General features: G+C 39.3%; 1 protein-coding gene and 1 pseudogene across 1 annotated transcript in view; one reads left to right on the top strand and one right to left on the bottom strand.

Annotated features, from left to right (window-relative positions):
- The window catches only part of SCN11A (sodium voltage-gated channel alpha subunit 11), a 65595-nt gene extending 45587 nt beyond the window's left edge, over positions 1-20008 (top strand). Inside the window, exons 20-26 of the mRNA XM_006910789.1 lie at positions 2161-2262; positions 2720-2992; positions 3650-3703; positions 5815-5956; positions 11864-11964; positions 15927-16197; positions 18978-20008. Of these exons, the coding sequence (XP_006910851.1) occupies positions 2161-2262; positions 2720-2992; positions 3650-3703; positions 5815-5956; positions 11864-11964; positions 15927-16197; positions 18978-20008 (1974 nt within the window). The remainder of the gene's footprint in view (positions 1-2160; positions 2263-2719; positions 2993-3649; positions 3704-5814; positions 5957-11863; positions 11965-15926; positions 16198-18977) is intronic.
- LOC102894231 lies at positions 9396-9648 on the bottom strand (annotated as a pseudogene).
- Positions 20009-20498: the final 490 nt, after the last annotated feature.

The following is a 20498-nucleotide window of genomic DNA, read 5'->3' as shown; positions in this document are numbered from 1 at the left end:
AGTCTGGAGACAGCATTTGCCATATATATAACTGATAATAATTATCCACGGTATATAAAAACTCCCTGCAGATCAACAGGGAAAAGACAACCCAATGTATGAATGGGAGAAGGGTGCAAACAGGCAATTCACAGAAAGAACTTGAGTTGCTAGTAAATGTTTGAAAAACATACCTTATATCACCCGTTAGCACAGAAGTGCATATTAAAATGAAAAACTTTTTGTTCGCCAGATTGACAAAAATCTTAAAGTTGGATAATATCTGATATTGAGAAGGGTATAGAAAAATGGAATCTCTAATCACGGTTAACAATTTAATTGGTAACAGTCATTTTGGGGAAAGTGGTTCCCTATTAAGTAATATTATAAGTGAGTCCAATTTGCAGTCCAAAAATACCACTTCTAGTTACCCATCTAAGGAAAACTCTCGTGTGTATACCCAGGAAAAATGTACACATCTGTCCAGTTTGTTGTTCATAATAGCAAAGAAATGGAAATAACTTAGATATTCGCGAAGGGGGGATGGATCTATAAAATATGAATATTTATATTCTGTAATATTCCACAGCAGTTAAAAGGACCAAACGGTAAGAATAAATATCAACATGATGAATCTCCAAAACATAGTGCAGAGTGATGAATGCCAGTTAGGTAGAAATAAAGTAAGATAAACTAGCAGACTTCCTACGCTGCAGAATGCTACAGAGTGAGAAAGAATGTGGGTGTTTTCGTGCCTGCACGTGTCATCGATGCCTCCCAATTTGATGGAACAGAGACTAGGGGTGAGGTTCCAGGTGAAAAGGTGTACAGTGTCCATCGAGGCACACTTCTTCCCCACCAACGACAATTATTCGGGAAAGCCGAAGAGCTGCTCAGCTTTGCCATCCTTTATCCTCTGGCTACAAACAAGGTAGAAGTATTTGTGGAAAAGCTGCTGTCCCAACAGGCAATGCTATTATGAACCAAAGAACAAACAAAAGCCTATTTTTAAAAAACCACTATAAATAAAGCCATTTTGAATTGATGGTGTTTTTTTTTTGTTTTTTGTTTTTTTTTTAAGAAATTGATTACAGATTTTAAAATCTGGTTCCTCTTTTATATTAACTCACTCATATCTCTCAGTTTGCAGATATTTTACTACTGCAATGAGGTTGGCAGGTTAGCGGGGTCTGTTTTTAGACGTTAGTGAACTTCGACATCATCAGGAGCGTCATAATTCGCTTCCTGCTCTGCTGAGCAGCAACCCTTCAGAGCTGCACCTCGGAAGGCTCTGCTTAATCAGTAAGAACGGCTGCAGATCTGCAAAGAGTTGTCTTCAACTTCAGCTCAGCAAATTCGTTAAGTTTTAATTTAAAGTATTTATAGAGCTTTCCAGTCCTCAGTCCTGTCCTATTAGAAAGAAGTGTATTGGGAGAAAAAAAATTTAATTTAATTTTCCAAACAGGAGGTATTTGACTGAGGGGAAATATTAGCGAACAAATAATTTATTATTTCTTCATAAACTTGTATTTTGACATCATTTCAAAATTGCAGAAATGTTGCAAGAAATACTGTAAAGAACCGCTTTGTACTCTTTCCTCAGATTTACCAATTATTAACATTTCACCCCACCTGCTTTGTTGTTTTCTCTTTCTTTTTTTTTCTCAACTGCTCGAAACTAAGTTGCAGGCATGATGTCCTTTACCCTTTAACATTTCCTAAGAACAAGGATATGGCCTCACACAGTCACAGTACAATTACCAAAGTTAGGAAATTTAACCTGATCCAAAACTAGAACCCACATCCATTTTCAAATTTTGTCAGTTGTCACAACAAAGTCCTTAATGGCTAATTCTCTCTACCCAACTACCACCATCTTCCCCTTCCCCCACCCCAATTCAGTATCCAGTTTAGGACCCCACACATATCATTGACATGTCTTTTTTTTTTTTTTAATTTTTAATTCACAACAGTTTCTTGCAATATATAACGCATCATTCTCCCCTACATGGACTGTAGCTTTGTCAGACAAGGGGCACAAGGGCCTTTCCACCTGTCCTCCCCCTTCCGGGAAGGCCTTGCTGGTTTCTGTGTCTGGATAATCCACTTTGCCTCTCAACCTCCACTGGCTTCTCTGGGCACCCGGTCAGGTATGCTACCTGTGACTTCTATTCCCACCAGGTGTCTGTGCTCAATCTCACCAACTTAAAGGTCTTGAAGTCCCTCCGGACTCTACGGGCACTGAGGCCCCTGCGGGCACTGTCCCAGTTTGAAGGAATGAAGGTACATTCTTTGGGTGGCTGGCAGGAAGGTCGGCTAGCAGAGGATGGCGGAGCTTTTCTCCCTGGGCTGGGCTTCCCTTAAATTGCCCAGCTCTTCCCGGACTCCTTTCTAGAATTTGAGAGATGGAGAAAAGTCTACAATATCGTCTCCATCCTAAAAGAGCTTCTGTGTCAGCCAAGATGGGTTTTGGCTTCCCTTCAGTCCTAGGGTGGGTGTCTCATAAGTCTCTAATGCCATCATTAGAGGACACTTCTCGAGTGATCCTCAATAGTGACAGAAAGGACCCATTACCTGTGGAGCTGAGAGCAGGACTTGTCATAGGGTGCTGGGTAGGGTGGAGAGGAAAGACGGAGCTCTGACAGATCCAGCCCCACACATCGGGCCTGTCCTGGGAGGATCAAGAGCTTGGTGAGTCTCACACATCTATTATGTTTCTCTTCTGCTTTGTTTCCTTAAGGTGGTAGTTAATGCTCTCATTGGTGCCATACCTGCCATTCTGAATGTTTTGCTCGTCTGCCTCATTTTCTGGCTCATATTTTGTATCCTGGGAGTAAACTTGTTTTCTGGAAAGTTTGGAAGGTGCACTAATGTAACAGATAACTCGAGCTTGGTCATAGATCCCAAACTTGTTGCAAACCTAAGTCAGTGCGAAAGTAGAAATTTCACCTGGGTCAACCTGAATGTCAACTTTGACAACGTGGGAATGGCTTACCTCGCCCTGCTGCAGGTGGTAAGTGCTGTTGGCATGCTTTCCACTCCGAGGAGAGACATAAATTCTTTCTCAGCTATAAAAATATAGTGAGAATAGAACCAAATTCTAGTTCCTTTTGTGGGAGCCAGTGCTCTCTGGAATTGCTCCCCACTGAGCATCTCCAACTTTATCATGTACTGAGCCTCAGCCTCAAGTGATACCCTGAAAGGGTCTGTCCCTCTCACCCTATTCTGTCTGGTACCTTGTCCTCCAGAGCTCTAATCAGAGAGGAGTGGAGCCTCAGATGCCAAGCCACACTCTTAGTAACAGTTCCCTGTTGGAAGTCAGTCCCAGGTCAAGCTGCAGTTGGCAGGTCTTGGACAGACTACAGACAGAATAGCATCAGGAGAGAGCCTTAACCAGGCTCTTTCTAGCCGTTGGTCCATAGCTTCTCTAGCAATTTTTAAGAAATTTATTTTGTTTTTTAACTTTTTATCTTGTGCAAATGAAGAAGGAAAAAACCCCAAGACATCCATCCTTGAATTCCCTTCTACTATTCTTTTATTTGGACATTCTGTCCTGGAAGGGTGGGACGTCATCTTACATCTGCGCACTGGCCTTGCTTGCTTTTGCATGGCACCTGTCTGTTGGTGGCAAGTCTATAATTGTGTTCATATTTCTCTGCTTTTGTTGCAGGCGACGTTTAAGGGCTGGATGGAGATTATGTATGCAGCTGTTGATTCCAACGAGGTGAGCTTGAGTCACCATGTTCTAAGGTGCTAGGTCAAATCAGGAACTACATGTACAGCCAGCCTCCTGCTTTGCATTTCCAGTGGCCAGCATTCTTTGCTTTGTTTCCCTTAGGACAAATACTATGAAATAGGGATAAAAGGGCTCTTATTCATCCTCCCACTAGTATTACACCTTAGGATGCTCCAAAGTCCAGTCCTTTTTGTCCATAGTGACCAAAGAGAAACCACTCACGGGGGAGATGGAGCCAGAATCAACAACAAAATCACAGGATGCCTTGATTTTTCTCTCTCACCTTTTCTCCAAATGGGTGGGTAGGCAGAAGCCATTTTTCAAAGAATAATTCCTCTTGGCTGTGGGAAAACCTTACGATTGAACTAGGTCTGAACAAGAGAGACCTTTCCATGGCTCCAGGCTCCCAAGAGACTAATGGGGTTTTTGGTGATCATCACCTGTTACATTCTAGTTAAATAAAAGTGGTCATGGATTCCCAAAGTTAGAATACTCAGTCATTTCTATTTCCCAGTCAGAAGATTGAGGAATAGAAAGGAAGAGTGTTGCCCAAAGCTATAGTGTGGGCAAATGGTTGAATCAGGAATGGAACCAGCATTGTTTATTTTTTCCGATCATCACATATGTTTATGTTCTGTTTGAGGGTCTTCAGAGCGGATGCCTGGCACATAGCAGGTGTTTCATACATGTGAGTTGGTAGTAGCAGTAGAGGTAGTGTGAGTAGTGTTCTAATAGCAGTAGAGGCAATTTATAACAAAGAAAATATTTTAAAATATTAATATGCTATTTTTTTTGTCTGAGTATATGACTTTCACCCTACTTTACCTTGGACATCCATCTATCTTAAGGTGGATTTGGGGGGTAAGGAGGAAATCTTATGCAGATGTATGATAGAATAGGTGTGTGATTTACATGTATGTGTTTCTACATATCATTCACATGCTGGTTAGAGGTATGTGGAGGGGTGCCTGTCCTGATGTTGGCCCTGGCCTCCAGGTGATGCCCCGAAAGGGTCTGTCCCTCTCACCCTATCCTGTCTGGTTCCATGTCCTCCAGACCTCCAATCAGAGAGGAGTGGAGCCTCGGATGCCAAGCCATGCCCTTAGTAACAGCTCCCTGTTTGAAGTCAGTCCCAGGTCTAGCTTGTGTGTGCTAGCTTCTAGCATGATGGCCCTTATCTGTGTAGTCACAGAGCATACTGCCGGTCTCAAATACTGAAGTTACAACTGATTAAACCATGGGCCTTTCTCCCTTCTCAACAACTCTTGGCCTCAAATACTAACTCTCTGCCCTATCCTCCACATAGTCCCTGGCCCAGCATTACATTCCCATTTCTTGCTATGAAGTCCACTATGGCAAGCCCATGCCTACCAATCCCATGTCCAGATCACATGGAGAATTCAAAAAGATTCGAGAGACCTCTCTGCCCAATTATGCTACTCAGACTCTAATGCTTTTGGTCACACCTTGAGCTGGGGGAGCTTGGTTGTAGTCCATTTGTGTTTATTCTGGAGCTTGATTATTCATTCATTCATTCATCATTCATTCATTCATTCATTCATTCATTCATATATTAATTCAATGTATGCTACATGTCACAAGGTATACTAGGCACCAAGGATTCAAGAGTGATAGGACACAAGCACAGACTAAATACACCTGGGCTCTGTGTGACAGATGTCTTCATTCATCGAGTGTTGGTAGTCAGTCGCCTCTGCCTGAGGTGAACATGCCCCTCCTTTGGTGGCCTCACCTGCAGTCTGGCTCTCTCCAATTATGCATCCATATAGAAATCCTCGAGATCTTTTCAGAGACACATGTGATCTCGCCACTCCCCTCTCTTGCAACCTTCAATGATTCTCTATTGCCTAAAAGAAAAAAAGCCTAATTCTTCTGCCACACTCCCTCCCCACTGCATGGTACCCCACAGGGGTTGGGGAAACTGAAAGAGGGGATCCCTGTGGGCACCACACTGTCTGGAGGAGGCTGAGGAGTCAATGCTGCTGCTGAGGTACATGTGGTCTTCTAGATAAGGCAGTTACTATGTCTTATATTTTTGTCCAGTAATTGTTCTCTTCTCTCATTTAAAAAATTCTTAGAAGGAAGACCAGCCAGTTTTTGAGAGGAACAAATACATGTACCTTTACTTCGTAGTTTTTATTATCTTTGGCTCATTCTTCACTCTGAATCTCTTTATTGGTGTTATTATCGATAACTTCAACCAACAGCAGAAAAAGATAAGTATCGGGGTTCTCCCAATTTGGTATTTTACCTCTCTTCTCCAAAGCGCTAGGTTGAAACATAATTCTGGTCTAGATTGTTGTGCAAAGCAGCCTTTATCATCTGCATTAGAACAAAGAGGGAACCACCTGGAGAAGATAGTTGAAGATGTGGCTGCAAAGGGACTGAAAACAGCTGGATTTTATTAAATCATTGTTTTTTCTCTCCATTTTACCCTCTTATGCAAAGGACATTATCGAACCCTAGTAAAAAAGCAACTACTAGGATTAGTATTTATGAAACTATAGTTATATTTTAATAACCTTTCAAATGTACTTTGTTATCCAGGATAAAAAGAGCAAACTCTCTTCTTTCAGCAAACTTGTGTCCTGGCTCCCAACACCCAAGTCTTAGCAAATTTATTCACCTTATTTGGAAAGAATATGGTTGGGGAAGAGGCAGATGTTTTTAGGGAGATTTTTTCCCCATGCATTGAAGTAAACAGATGTTTATTTTTCTGATTCTATTATCCATAGTAAATGTGGAAAATAAAGGAAGATAAAAAGAAAATTTAAATCACCCATAAAATGACAACCAAATGATAACCATTTGGAATTAAGCCTCATCATTTTGGTACAATCCCTTCCAGTTACTTTCAAACTAAATATGTATATCATTTTACACAATTGAGATTGCATGATATTTTTAATTTTCTAGCTTCTCTTCCTTCACATTAGTTATGAGCCCATATGTCATGAAATCATCTTTGTTGTAAGAATTTTCAGGGCTGAATTACATTCCATATTATGGATAGATCATAATTTATCTTAATTATTCTCCCCCTTTTCTGGACATTTAGGTCATTTTTAAATTTCTTTTTCTTCTAAAACTATCACAAATGTTCTTGAAATTCTCTCTGTGTATCTTTGGTTATTTCCTCAGGATAAGTTCTTAGAATTCAAGGCTTTAAAGATATATTGTCAAATTACCTTTCAGAAATATTGTGCTGGGGACCCTTCTTTTGCAAGATATGAAAATGCCTCTTTGTTCTTTTCTCAGCATTCTGTTTATTTTTATATTTTAAAAAATCTTTTCTAACTTGATGGGTAAAAGTGTTATTTCATTGTTTTATATTCATTTATTTGATCATTTGTGAGGTTACACATGGTTTCACAGGATGAAAGTCTTTGTCACTTTTTAAAATTGAGATTGTCATCTTTTTCGTATGTTTTTATGTAGTAAGGTCAATTTGTGACTTGCTTCCGGTGTTTCCATAATGATGTTTCTGACTTACAGACATTTAGCATTTTTATGGAATCAAACTCTCAAATGTTTCCTTTTTGACTTCTCTTGCATTTATTAACTAAAGGCATATCTTAGTTCTAAAACCAGGTAACTAAATATTCACCTTTGGTTTTCCTGACATTTTTTTGTAGCTCTTTTTAATTTTCCCGTTGAGCTCTTTTAAACCGTCCAAACTGTATCTTGTTACTGGTGAGCCTTCCTAGGGTTCTACTGGGGGAGTCAGCCATTGTCCTTACACAACTGTATTGCTGCTGTCACTTGAAGTGTGCTATGCGGAGTCACCTCTGTAATATGCAGCCTGATTGCAATCAATACCTGTAATTTGGATGTCAGGCCTTGTGATTTTAGATTTCAGCTTACATTAGAGATCACTGTTTTGATCAGTCTGTAGCAGTTTTGCTTTGTTTTACTTTTCATTATAGGAAATTTCAAACATGCACAAGAGTAGACTAAAACGAACCCAAAATACCCGTCACCTATCAAAGCACTTATCGATTTAAGAACATCTTTATGTCATCTATGCTCTCACCCAGTCCTGACACTGGATTTTTTTTATAGAGCAAATCACAGGCATCATATCATTTCATCCACAAATATTTGAGAATATATCTGTTTTTAAGCATGACTACAATTCTATTATTACACTTATAAAGTTTAATATGAATTCTTTTTTATTACACTTATAAAGTTTAATATGAATTCTTTGTCAGATACCGAGTCCATGTTCAAATTTACTCCAGTCTTTCATTTTCTTAAAATACTTATTCATTTAGTTATTGATTGATTAATTGGTATTAAAGTTTGTTTCTTTTCAAATCGGTATTCAAGTAAGATCCTCCCATTTGACAGCTTCCTTGCTCTCTGGAACGGTGAGCTGTTTCAGGCCTATGTCAGATCCTTCCTGCCCCAGATCCGGAATCAGCCATCTCTCTAAGGAGTGCTAGTTTTGTTACATGAGATGGTGTTCCAAGACCACAGTCTGGAATGCTCATTGTCATTGCTTCGAGGGTTTTTCAGTGGACAGAGATACTTCAAATTTAGGACTACTAGGAAAAATATATGTGCGAATATGAATACTGATCGTTCAAATTCAAGACTACGAGGTTTGCCTCTAACCTAATACATCTGTTATCTCCTCTTTTCCACACTGAGAACCCTGGTTCTTATGGGCATAGGACATGATAGCATTAAGATTGTTCATAATTACTATTTTCTTTAACTCACAACACACACATAGGAGAGTCTCAGAATAATAGTATTAATACTATCATAATGCATATGATTCCTAAACACACTTGTGTCTGCCGGGCACCCTGAAACAACTTGTTTAACTTCTAGGGCTCTACTTTTTTTTCCAATCTGTTTTTTATTGTGGTACACTACACATAACACAAAATTTACCATCTTAACCATTGTTAGGGTACAGTTCAGCTGTATTAAATACATTCATAATGTTGCGCAACCATTCTCACTATCTGTCTCCATAACTCTTTTCATCTTATGAAACTGAAACTCAATATTCATTAAACAATAATTTCCATTTTTCTTCCCCCGAATCCCTGGCAACCGCCCCTCTACTTTCTGTCTCTATGATTTGAGTCCTCTAAGTATCTCGTATCAGTGGAATCATATACTATTTATCTTTTTTGTGACTGGCTTATTTCATTTAGTATAATGTCCTCGAGGCTCACCCATGTTGTAGCATATTGCAGAATTTCCTTTCTTTATAAGACTGAATAATATTCTATTTTATGATATACCACATTTTGCTCATCTATTCATCTGTCAGTGGATACCTGGGTTGCTTCCACATTTTAGCTATAGCGAATAAAGCTGCTGTGAACATGGTGGTGCAGCTATCTTTTTGAGATCTCAATTATTTTGGATCTATACCCAGAAGTGAAATTGCTGGATCACATGGTAATAATATTTTTAATGTTTTGAGGACCCACCGTACTGTTTTCCACAGAGGCTGTACCATCTTACATTCCCACCAACAGTGTACAAAGGTTCTGATTTCTCTATGATCTCGGAAATACTTGTTTTCTGGTTTGTTTGTTTGTTTTTTGCGGAGGGCAGGGGGCGGTATGGATAGTGTTTACATTTTTATTGTGGGCCACAGGGGAGGGAGCTTATTCTCTGTCCATGGAGGAGCTCACGGTTTCTTTAGCCTCTCCAAGCTTGAGCCCTGGGGGTCCTGGGAGTAGCTGGGCACATCGGGCATGTTGCCATCATCTCGGAGGGCACTGAGTAGTTATAGGGTATGATCTGTTGATCGTGGTAGTGTACTTAGAGTAGGGGCTGATGGAGGGCAGAATTATAGCGAGGCCCCTGATGGTGACCAATGCAACCACCACTGGCTCCTTGGCCCAGACATTCTTGAAGAAGGCAGCAAGTCTCCCAGCCATCCTGGTCATGGCAGCTGGGTGTGGGGACGTTTTGTTTTGTTTTTAATAGTAGCTATCCTAATGGGTGTGAGGTAATATCTCATTTTGGTTTTGACTTGCAATTTCCTCATGATTAGTGGCGTTGAACATTTTTTCATGTGCTTATTGGCCAACTGTATATCTTCTTTGGAGAAATGTATATTCCAGTCCTTTGCCCATTTTTGAATCCGGTTGTTTGTCTTTTTGTTAACTTTTAGGTGTTCTCTATGTGTTCTGAATATTAATCCCTTACATGATTTGCAAATATTTTTCCCATTCTGTGGGTTACCCTGTTACTCTGTTGATAGTGTCTTTTGATACAGTAATTCTTTTTCTTTTAAAAAAATATTATTTAATTTATTGGATGACATTGGTTTATAAGATCATATATGTTTCAAGTGTACAGTTCTATAATACATCATCTGTATACTGCATTGTGTGTTCACCACTCAAAGTTAAGTCTCCTTCTATCACTATATATCTGACCCCTTTACCCTCTTCTACCTTCCCTCTCCCCACCTCCCTTTTCATCTGGTAACCACCATTTTATTATCTGTGTCTATGAGTTTTTTGTTTGTTTATTTATCTTGTTTGTTCATTTGTTGTTTTCTGTTTTATATCCCACATATGAGTGAAATCATATGGTTCTTGACTATTTCACTTAGCATGATATTCTCAAGGTCCATCCATGTTGTTGCAAATATCAGTATTTCATCTTTTCTTATGGCTGAGTAGTATTCCATTGTATGTATGTACAGCATCTTCTTTATCCAGTCATCCGTCGAAGGAATGTAAATTGGTAAATAGTATGGAGGTCTCTCAAAAAGTTAAGAACAGAGCTACCATATGACCCAGCAATCCTTGTTCTGGGTATCTACCCCTCAAATTTGAAAACATTATTTGTAAAGATATATACCCCTATGTTCATTGCAGCATTATTCACGGTGGCCAAGATATGTAAACAAGATATGTAAAGTGTCCTTTAATGATGCACTAAATTTTTATGAAGTCCAATTTGTCTATTTCTCTTCTGCCTTTGGTGTCATATCCAAGAAATCATTGCTAAATCCAGTGTCATGAAGCTCTTGTCTTAGGTTTTCTTCTAAGCATTTTGTTGTTTTAGACTTTACAGTTATGTCTTTGATCCATATTGAGTTTTTATATATGATTTTATAGATGATTTTTATATATGGATTCACCTTCATTCTTTTGCATGTGGATATCCAGTTTCCCCAGCACCATTTTTTTGAAAAGACTGTCCTAGGTCTGTATATTTTTGGTCCATACTGGTGGTGTAAATTTAAACCCTGTACCCTCATCAAGGCAGACCTGGATTCACAAATTATCAGGGTAGACAGGGTTTTTCCCCCTGGTACAGGCTGAGACAATTTCCTAGTTGTCTTTCATTGCCAACAGACAGATTCTGTTTTCTTCTTCACTTTTTTGTTGGCAGCACTTGGAGAGTCCCAGATTCACGCAGGGATCTTGGCACAAGCCCGCCGCCTTTTTTCCCATGACCTCTTGTGGTTTAAAGCCCAACATTCTAGTTTTTTCAGAGATTAACAAATGTTCTTAGGCCAACCATGGCTTTAGGGCTAATTTCCTGCTCTTTTTGTTCTCACTTGATTTTCAGACCCTGGAGATTTTCTTTACTTTTGTACAAGTTCAGCTATACATTTTAAAAGAATTCTGTTTCATCCATCATTTCTAGATAGTTTATCTCCTGCCAAATTTCCAGAAATAAAAATCCTAATTCATTTTTCTATTTTCCGAGAAAGGCTCTGGACAGGTTTTATGAAATTTTATTTATAGCGAATACACATTCATTTATTTAGGAGAATTTTAATTGCTACTTTGTTCAATTTTTTGTTTAAATTTTTATTAGAGTATGGTTTGATCTATGCAACCTGAAATATATTCAGTTTTTGTAAAGATTATGTAGATGTTTGCAAAGAGTTTTTGTTTATAATATAAAAAATGAAACGTAAGTGATAAAAGTAAGATTTTCCCCTTATTCCTTAATTTAAACCCTGTTTCCTTTCAGCTCTCCCCTAAAGTCCAGCCTCTTTTGCTTCTCATTGGAATTGTAGGAATTGTTGATAGAAGTGCAATATAACTTTAAAACTACCTCTGACAATTCAGAAGTTGTTTCCAGAAATCTGTTAATAATTAGCTCTCATCTTTGTCATATACTTAGGTGGCCAAGACATTTTTTTGACAGAAGAACAGAATAAATACTATAATGCAATGAAAAAATTAGGATCCAAAAAACCTCAGAAGCCCATTCCAAGACCTCTGGTGAGAGCAATCGATTGATTCTAAATACATAGATTCAGAAAATAGTTATGAGGAACTCAGGTGTCTACAATGCTCTCCTTGTTTAAGTTTTAAAATTTACAGACATTATCTAAGAACTCAAGAAAAACCCAGAGATACACTGGTGTATGGCTCAAGTCCTTAGGAAAATTAGAAACTCAAATTCAATAGGGAGAGCCTGGGCAACAACTTTAATTTGATTTTTAGCGAGCACACAATAGGTGCCTAGTATATACTTATTGCAATGACGTGAACTTAACAGTCTGGTTTAACTTAATCTTGACCAGTTTAAAATGTATTTATAAAAACTTTTGTCAACTTTTTCTGCTGTGAAGTTGAGGTCATGCATGCTCACTTCCACTTCACGAGTGTTTATGATAAACTTTCTATTATCAGGCGCTGACGAAACTTTTTCTGCAAAAGGTCAGGCAGTAAATAGTTTAGGCTTTGCAGCCCGTGTGGTCTCTGCTGCTGCTACACAATTCTGCCATGGTAGCACAAAAGCAGCCATAGGCAATATAGAATAAATATGCATGGCAGTGTTCCAACACAACTTGATTTAGAAACACTAAAGTTTGGATTTTATATAATATTCACATGTCAGAATTTTATTCTTCTTTTGAATTTTTCCCCAAACACTTCAAAGTGTAAAACCTATTCTAAGCTCACTGGCTATCCAAGAAGAGGTGGTGGGTGGATTTGGCCTACGGGCCATGGTTGCTAACCCCTGCATTCTATGAATCCTGCTTTACCAGGTACTAGAAGGCTGCTCTGTGTTTACAGTCTAATTAAAGATCTGGGCTTTGAGAGCATTAGATTATAAAGTAACACAACAGACACTGCTAGTAGCTGTGACAAGTGAGTTCGCAGGATTTCAAGGCAAGGAGGGGCGGGGCGGGCGGGGGGTGCCGAAAAGTCCGGGAAAGCAGTATAGAGGAGGGGCTTGATATCCGAAGCATGTGGAGGGCTTGGAGATTTTCATTAAAACAGGAGACCCCAAATTATCAAAAGTATATTCAGTTTACTGCTATTCCCAGCACTCAGAATAGAGCCTGGCGTAAAGCATATTCTTTGTATTTATTTGTTGAATGAAAAAATATGTTTTAAGGCACATACAGAACCCATTCCACTAGGATTAAGTATTTGTCTTGCACTAAAAATGTCTGTGAATGTCAGGACCAAGTGTTTAAAATTTTTACGATGAAGAACTTTTGACCAAGGAGTTAAAGATACAATTATATTTGAGGAGGTTTAACCTGTCAACAGAATGTGGAACTTCAATTTATCTAAGTCAAATCTAGCTTTTAAGTACCAATCTCACTTTCTAGTACTAATTTCACTTTGAAATTCTTATCTGAACTTGAGCCAACAAAAAAGACAAAGAGCATTTTTATTTACATGAGCATGCTATGTAACCACTGACTCAACACCAATCGGTCCCAGATTTGGAATTAATGAAGACTCATGAGACTCAATAAGTTCCCCACTATTTACCAATTTATTTCATGAAGGATGTGAAGCTAGCAATGTAGCATACAACCAAACAGAAGTTGCAATGACATAAATGTAGCTTCCAGAACTCTCCACTGCACTGGGCATGTTAGGCTGCAGGAGACGAACTTGAAGTGGACATGGACTGCTTTACCACAGGGAAGCTGCCACATCCATTCCTTAACTATCTTTTATAACATGTTTGTCATGTGGCTCATCTGGGAGTACGTGCCACACCACAGCCCTCCCTGTGTAGCTATAGGTCACCGGTCAAGGCTTCACAATGAGTGATTCTGACAACCAAGTACAATCTTACCAGTTAACAATGCACATTTATCTTAACTTTTGTATTCCAGAGAGCAGGGTTGCATAAAATAAATCCAACATCATATCCCCGGATGTCCCTGAGTTGGGGCTAAGACTTCACATTAGCTGTTAGCCCTTTCCTCACAACTTTACCTCCCCACAGATGTTTTTTTAATCTCCAAAATCTAAATATTATCTTTTGACCTTTGGAATAAATGAATAGTAATTGCATTGTGGGGGTCGGGAGGGGGTGGACACAACTGTTTGAACCTGAGCAGTGATGTATTTCATTTCCAGTACTAGAGCAAAGGATCTGGAATCATTTCTGATTCTTCCTGAAGCATCCCCACAGGGTGTCTTCATTACTGGGTTTAAAAATCATACTGAGGTGTAGGGGTCATTCTAAAGTGACAGAGAGTAAATTTGATCATCTGCCACTTGAGGTAATTTATACTCTTAATCTCCTCCATTTGTCCAAATATTAGAGTTGAACTGTAAGGTCGATGCCTTCCCTCCCTTATGTTTATTCTCACCCCTCATTCTGCTTTCCTGGAGAGCATCCTTAAAAGTATTTTTTCTCCAGGTCCTTTCTGATTTCCTGGGTGTATTCTCACATGGCAAATCCACTTGACTTTCACGTTTCTTCTTCAGACACCTTGATAAAAGCTTTAGGGCTCCTGGCACAAAGTTTCAAAGATGCCAATTTAAACGTAGTATCCCTCCAATGCTGTCCCTGTCCTCTTTCTTCTCATTGCCTTGGCGCTCCCTGAGTGATCTCATTCGCTCTCTTGGTTTTAATTCAAATCAGTATTGATACCAATGAACTTCACATCTGCATTCCCCTCTCTACTTGAGCTCCAAACTCGTACCTCTACTCGCCTGTGGCACTTACATGCCCTACTGGCACCTCAAACTCAACGTGCTCAAAACAAACCTCATCATCTCCCTCCAAAATTCCCCATCCTCTGTTCTCTGGCTAGTTGAATGGCTCCCCCAACCAGAAAGGATAGCTTCAGCCATAACTCTCCTGTAGCACCCTCCGTTTGAACTCTCTCTGACTCCATTAGCTCTTAAACCACAACGCTTATGTCTTTCTCCACTGTTACACCACAAACCAACATAATCTTTTGCCTAGATTACCATAACAGATACCTGAGGTCCTAAAGATGAATTCCGAAGGAACTGTGAGTTCTCTAATTAGAAAGTGGCTGTATACTTTGATTAAATTATAATATAACATATACACTATATTGTAAAACAACCTGTGTATAGCCAAGAATGCCATACAATATCAGTGTCTGAGTTTTTGTTTAAGGACAGTCTTCCACTAAGTAAAAAATAAAATGGTGCTTCACAGCAGTTAGATTAAAGAAAATAGTGAAAAAATTTAGTCATTTCACTGCACATGGTAGATCGGGCATGCAAACTTGAGTTAGAATCTGTGCCAGAGCAGTTAGCACAAACTCGCTCTGTGAGCAGTGTGAATATCTCCGAACAAACCAATACGCAAGTTCACCATCAGAAATGATAGGAAATAATCAGCTTTTCTGTATCTGTTTTTAGTACTCATTGGATCAGAATCCCATTTATCTAGCCTTATCTTCAAGTGAGCAAGAATTAGAAAATCGCATTTAAGAATTGCCTGACTATAGAATTTTGGTTAAGTATAAGGTTTGATTATTCTGATCTGACAAATGGACACTTGGAGATGCTAATTCTACTTTGTCCAACATAATTATATGAGCAGGTGTTATCTGCATTAATATTACTGAAGTCAAAATACAGGAACATAGAGACCAAAGTTTATCTTTTTTTTTAAAAATCCAACATGAGCCATTTTATTTTAGCAAAACACCATCCATCATATCAAAATTATGTTGTTACTAATTATTTTTTTATTTATACTTTTTTGTTTAAAAATACAACTAAAGCTATAAGCCTACAGCTTAAAACCAATTATTTAATTAACTTTAAGTGAAAATATGTATGCAAGAATTTCTTGCCCTCTAAAAAGGGTCTGTGCATTTTTTTCAAGAAACTGCTTTAATTATAAGAAGATAAACTCTGTTATAGGTACCTTTTTCATTTATGTAATTTCATCTTTACAACTTAAAATAATCTATGATTCCTTTTTTTTCCCCCCTCAGAACAAATGCCAGGGTCTTGTGTTTGACCTGGTCACCAACCAGATCTTTGACGTCATCATCATCATCCTCATTATCCTCAACATGGTTAGCATGATGGCCGAATCAGATAATCAATCTAAAACCATGAGTCTCATCCTTGACTATCTCAACCTGGCCTTTGTGGTCATCTTTACAATTGAGTGTCTCATCAAAATCTTTGCTTTGAGGCAATACTACTTCACCAATGGCTGGAATTTATTTGATTGTGTGATCGTGGTCCTTTCTATTGTTAGTAAGTAAAATCAGCAGCCAGAGGGGCTTTGATCTGAGAGCCAGAAGTAAACTTGTAGATCTTATGATTTGAAAGTACATCCAAGCCATCCACAAAGCACGTAATCAGGCTTAATGTGATTTCTGAAAAAATGGACAGGTGTACTAATGCCATTCTCTTCTGGGAAGTTGCTAGGAGATACAGAGTAATTTCCTTTCCCTTAACTGCCTACATGATTTAAGTAGTTAAATAATAATGTGGATCATTTGTTCAATGGAGATAGATAAAATTAAGATGACATAAAAGTTTCTGTGGGGATACCTGGTTTATCCAGGTAATTGAGTCAAAGGTCTACCTTTCTGTACAACTGTAAGCCCTAATGAACATTTTATAGTTTTAAGGATTTAGCATTTAGTTCTCATGTTTTTCCTTAGTTCAAAATCCATGGGGATGTCAGATCACAATTATTATGCCCTTGTGACTTTGTCAGGCCTTCCCTTATCTCCTAGACAAGGCCGCTATGGTCCATCCTAGCTTGGGCTTCCACAAGTGTGTCAGGAGGCCAACCGGTACTTTCTTGTCACTGTATTTCCTATGTTAACTTAAACCACAGAATGAACTGTGCTTGTCTCAACTGCTTGGACCTCATTCACCAATCAGCCTCACTCTATAATCAGTATATTTTCCCTAACCATAGCTATAATTAACTATAAGGTTTATGAAAGAAGAATAGGAGAAAAAAAAGGGTTATTGCCATATACCTTTATTCTTCGTGGCTAAACCATAAGAGTTTACTCTGAATTTTTGAAGTCTGCTTTTAACTAAACTGATAATTTACTTTTTTGAAGTTTTATAAAACTGCCCGGGGGCCCTTCTCATAGTTCAAAAAGCAATGAAGACAATGAAAACTGATTTCACAGGTGTAAGCTTTTGTGCTATTTCAGAAAGGATGCATTAAACAGATATGTTGGATCAAAATATTTTGGTTCCTATCACTATAGCAGCAATGCAGATGTTCCAGTGAGCAAGAAAAATGCTTCTGGTTTCTAAGCCAGGAAGTTTGTGTAGGTAGAGTCTAGCAATAGATCCTTCCACATACTTACAGTTAAATGGACTTTCGATCACAAATCCTGGTGGCAGTGACAGAAGCAGTCATGTCAGAAAATAGTGGTAGGATGAGCAGTGGGAGGGACAGCCTTCTGGTTGCTTAAAGGGCCCTTTCTCCAATATGCAGAGAGAAGCTCATTCATTTCATGATTTATCAAACTCCTTTGTGGTAGTACCAGGCATTGTACAGTTTGTGAAAATATCTCTGACTTCTGTCATTTGCACAAATGCTAGGCAATTGCAGTGACATGCAGAGCACTGAATAGCATTTTGTTGAGGAGATACACACACTGAGCCAAATCCTCCCCACCAAAGTCGGCATTTTATATACCTTTGCCAGTAGGTCTGTCATTCCACACTTAGCCTCTGCACTTTCTCTGGCTCTGCACTTTCCTAAGCTTTTGGAGAAATACAAAGTGAGTTTGGGTCAAAGTGCATCTCTCCAATCCCATTGAAGTATTAAGAGCTACTCACCTTAAAGAGCCAGAAAAAGACAAATTGATTGAACACCAAATCACATAGTTCACAGAAGGACTGAGCTCAGAGATGGGACGAATTACTGTGGGCTTGGTTACTCAATGAAATAGTCATGGAAGAGGTGGGCCTTAAAGGATGGACCTCCTCCAATTGTTACTGAATTGGTACTTAATCAATTTCACCTCTCACCAGGGTTGGCTGCCTAATTAACATATGTATTAGACTTCTTTGACACAATTGAGCAGTCAGTGAAGTATTTCATCAACTAGTTCTCCTTAGTCATTAGGTGATGGGCAGATAATTTTGGCTGCCCATTGCTCTGAAAGACCTTAGGGGACCCCCAGTGCAAAAGCAAGGCTATGTCTACACAAGCAAGCATGTTCCTGCCATTCTATAATATTTGGGCCAAAATGTGGGTTGTTTTAAACCCATGTTTCTCTTGCCTGAAGAGCAGGCAATGAGAGTACAGGGTGACATTTTAGGCCAAATATTCAGCAGTTTGCAGAAACCTCTGCTTGAGATGTCATTTTTCAGGTGTCTCCAACTTCAGGAGTCCTTAGAATGAACACATTAACCAACATGAGAGATCTGTGGCAGCTTGAGCCCAAAGATGGGCATCCTAATACCGCCATCTCTTTCCAGCCTTGATCTTCCCTGTGGCAGGCTGCATTCAAATTCCTCTATACAAATAAGAACCTGTGCCTTTAAGGACTTTGAAGTTAAGGGTTCCACAGTTTCCACTGATAGCCCAACCTTCATTAGCAGAGATTTCTCCTTGCACTAATCTAAAAGACTCTATCTGTAGTTTATCTGTTTTCCATTCAATATATCCAATAAATATGAAAAACTATTATATTGTTACTTCGTGAATGACTTTGAATGCCTAATAGATAATGCACTTCAGCTGCATGAGGCAACTCACAAAATAGCCTTTCGTAAGCTGCATTTTCTTTCCTTTCTTTGGGTCTTTAATATTTTAGACATCCTGTCCCATCTAAAGTCCCATCTAAAACTGTATGGCCCTTGGAAATTATTTTCCAAGTTAAGGCACAGATAGATGTTTCTTTGATATGGGTAAAGAAAATTCTTAATTTTATGCATTAATTGAAAAGTATTGGTAAACCTTGGTCCCACTAAGATTCCAAGGCAGGAGAGACAGCCTGGTCTGAGACCAGGATGCCTGCTAGAAACTGACCGACTCTTCTCCTTTTCCTGAGGTATGATGATTTCTGCCTTGGAAGAGCAGAAGCACATTCCTTTCCCCCCGACACTCTTCAGAATTGTCCGCTTGGCTCGGATTGGCAGAATCTTGAGGCTCGTTCGGGCAGCTCGAGGAATCAGGACTCTCCTTTTTGCTCTGATGATGTCTCTTCCCTCTCTATTCAACATCGGTCTTCTGCTCTTTCTGATTATGTTTATCTATGCCATTTTCGGTATGAGCTGGTTTTGCAAAGTGAAGCCAGACTCTGGGATTGATGACATATTCAACTTCCAAACTTTTGCAGGCAGCTTGCTCTGTCTCTTCCAGATAACCACGTCAGCGGGCTGGGATACCCTCCTCAGCCCCATGTTACAGTCAGATGATTCCTGCAACTCCACGTCTGAGAATTGTTACCTCTCTACCACAGCCATAAGCTATTTTGTCAGTTACATCATCATCTCTTTTCTCATTGTTGTCAACATGTATATTGCTGTGATTTTAGAAAACTTCAATACAGCCACTGAAGAAAGTGAAGACCCTTTGGGTGAAGATGACTTTGAAATATTCTATGAAGTCTGGGAAAAATTTGACCCAGAAGCGACACAGTTTATCAAATATTCTGCCCTTTCTGATTTTGCTGATGCCCTTCCTGAGCCCTTGCGTGTGGCAAAGCCAAATAAATTTCAATTTCTAGTAATGGACTTGCCCATGGTGACTGGAGATCGCCTCCACTGCCTGGATATCCTTTTCGCTTTCACCACTAGGGTACTCGGTGACTCCAATGGCTTGGATAGCATGAAAGCAATGATGGAGGAGAAGTTCATGGAAGCCAACCCTTTCAAGAAGTTATATGAACCCATTGTCACCACCACCAAGAGAAAGGAAGAGGAGAGATGCGCCGCCGTTATTCAGAAGGCCTTTCGAAAGTACATGATGAAGGTGACTATGAGCACCTTGGAAGACAGGCCTCGTTCACCACTCCAGACACCCTGCAATGGGAGCTTGTCCAGCTCCGGGGTGGCCGAGGGCAAGGTCCACTGTGACTGAGCCCCTCACCTTGACCCCTACCTCACAGCCTTACAGCCTTGCCTCCAGCCTCTGGGCTCCAGGGGTCCACAGCTTAGTGTATGAACAAACAGTGGACTCACTGAACTAGATATTCCACTTTTTTCCTGGCTAAAAGAAGTGATATTTCAAGGTTCACTTCAAATGGTGTTTACAGAGCTGTAAGGTAACACTGCTTGACTGTAACCACTGGTACTATTTTAATAAGGAAGAGATACCAGAAAAGGCTGTAGAGGATGCCCTGATGTTAGGATTGAAACATAGTTCAAGTTATGTCAAAACAAAGGAATAATTTTTAAAAAGTTAAAATTTTACATTGTGTTTTTCCACATGTTTCTAGGTATATTATCCAATACCTTTGTTTAATGTTTTCCGCACTGCAAGTGTGTGGCATATCTCATATAGTTCTTCTGCATGCTAAGTAACAATTCAAACCTGCCAATTCATAAATAGCTGATTGCAGATATTTTTA

Source organism: Pteropus alecto, unplaced genomic scaffold, assembly GCF_000325575.1.
Source record: "Pteropus alecto unplaced genomic scaffold, ASM32557v1 scaffold354, whole genome shotgun sequence".
NCBI lineage: Eukaryota > Metazoa > Chordata > Mammalia > Chiroptera > Pteropodidae > Pteropus > Pteropus alecto.
Note: the sequence above shows the minus strand (reverse complement) of the source record. Positions and strands in the feature narration are given on the sequence as shown.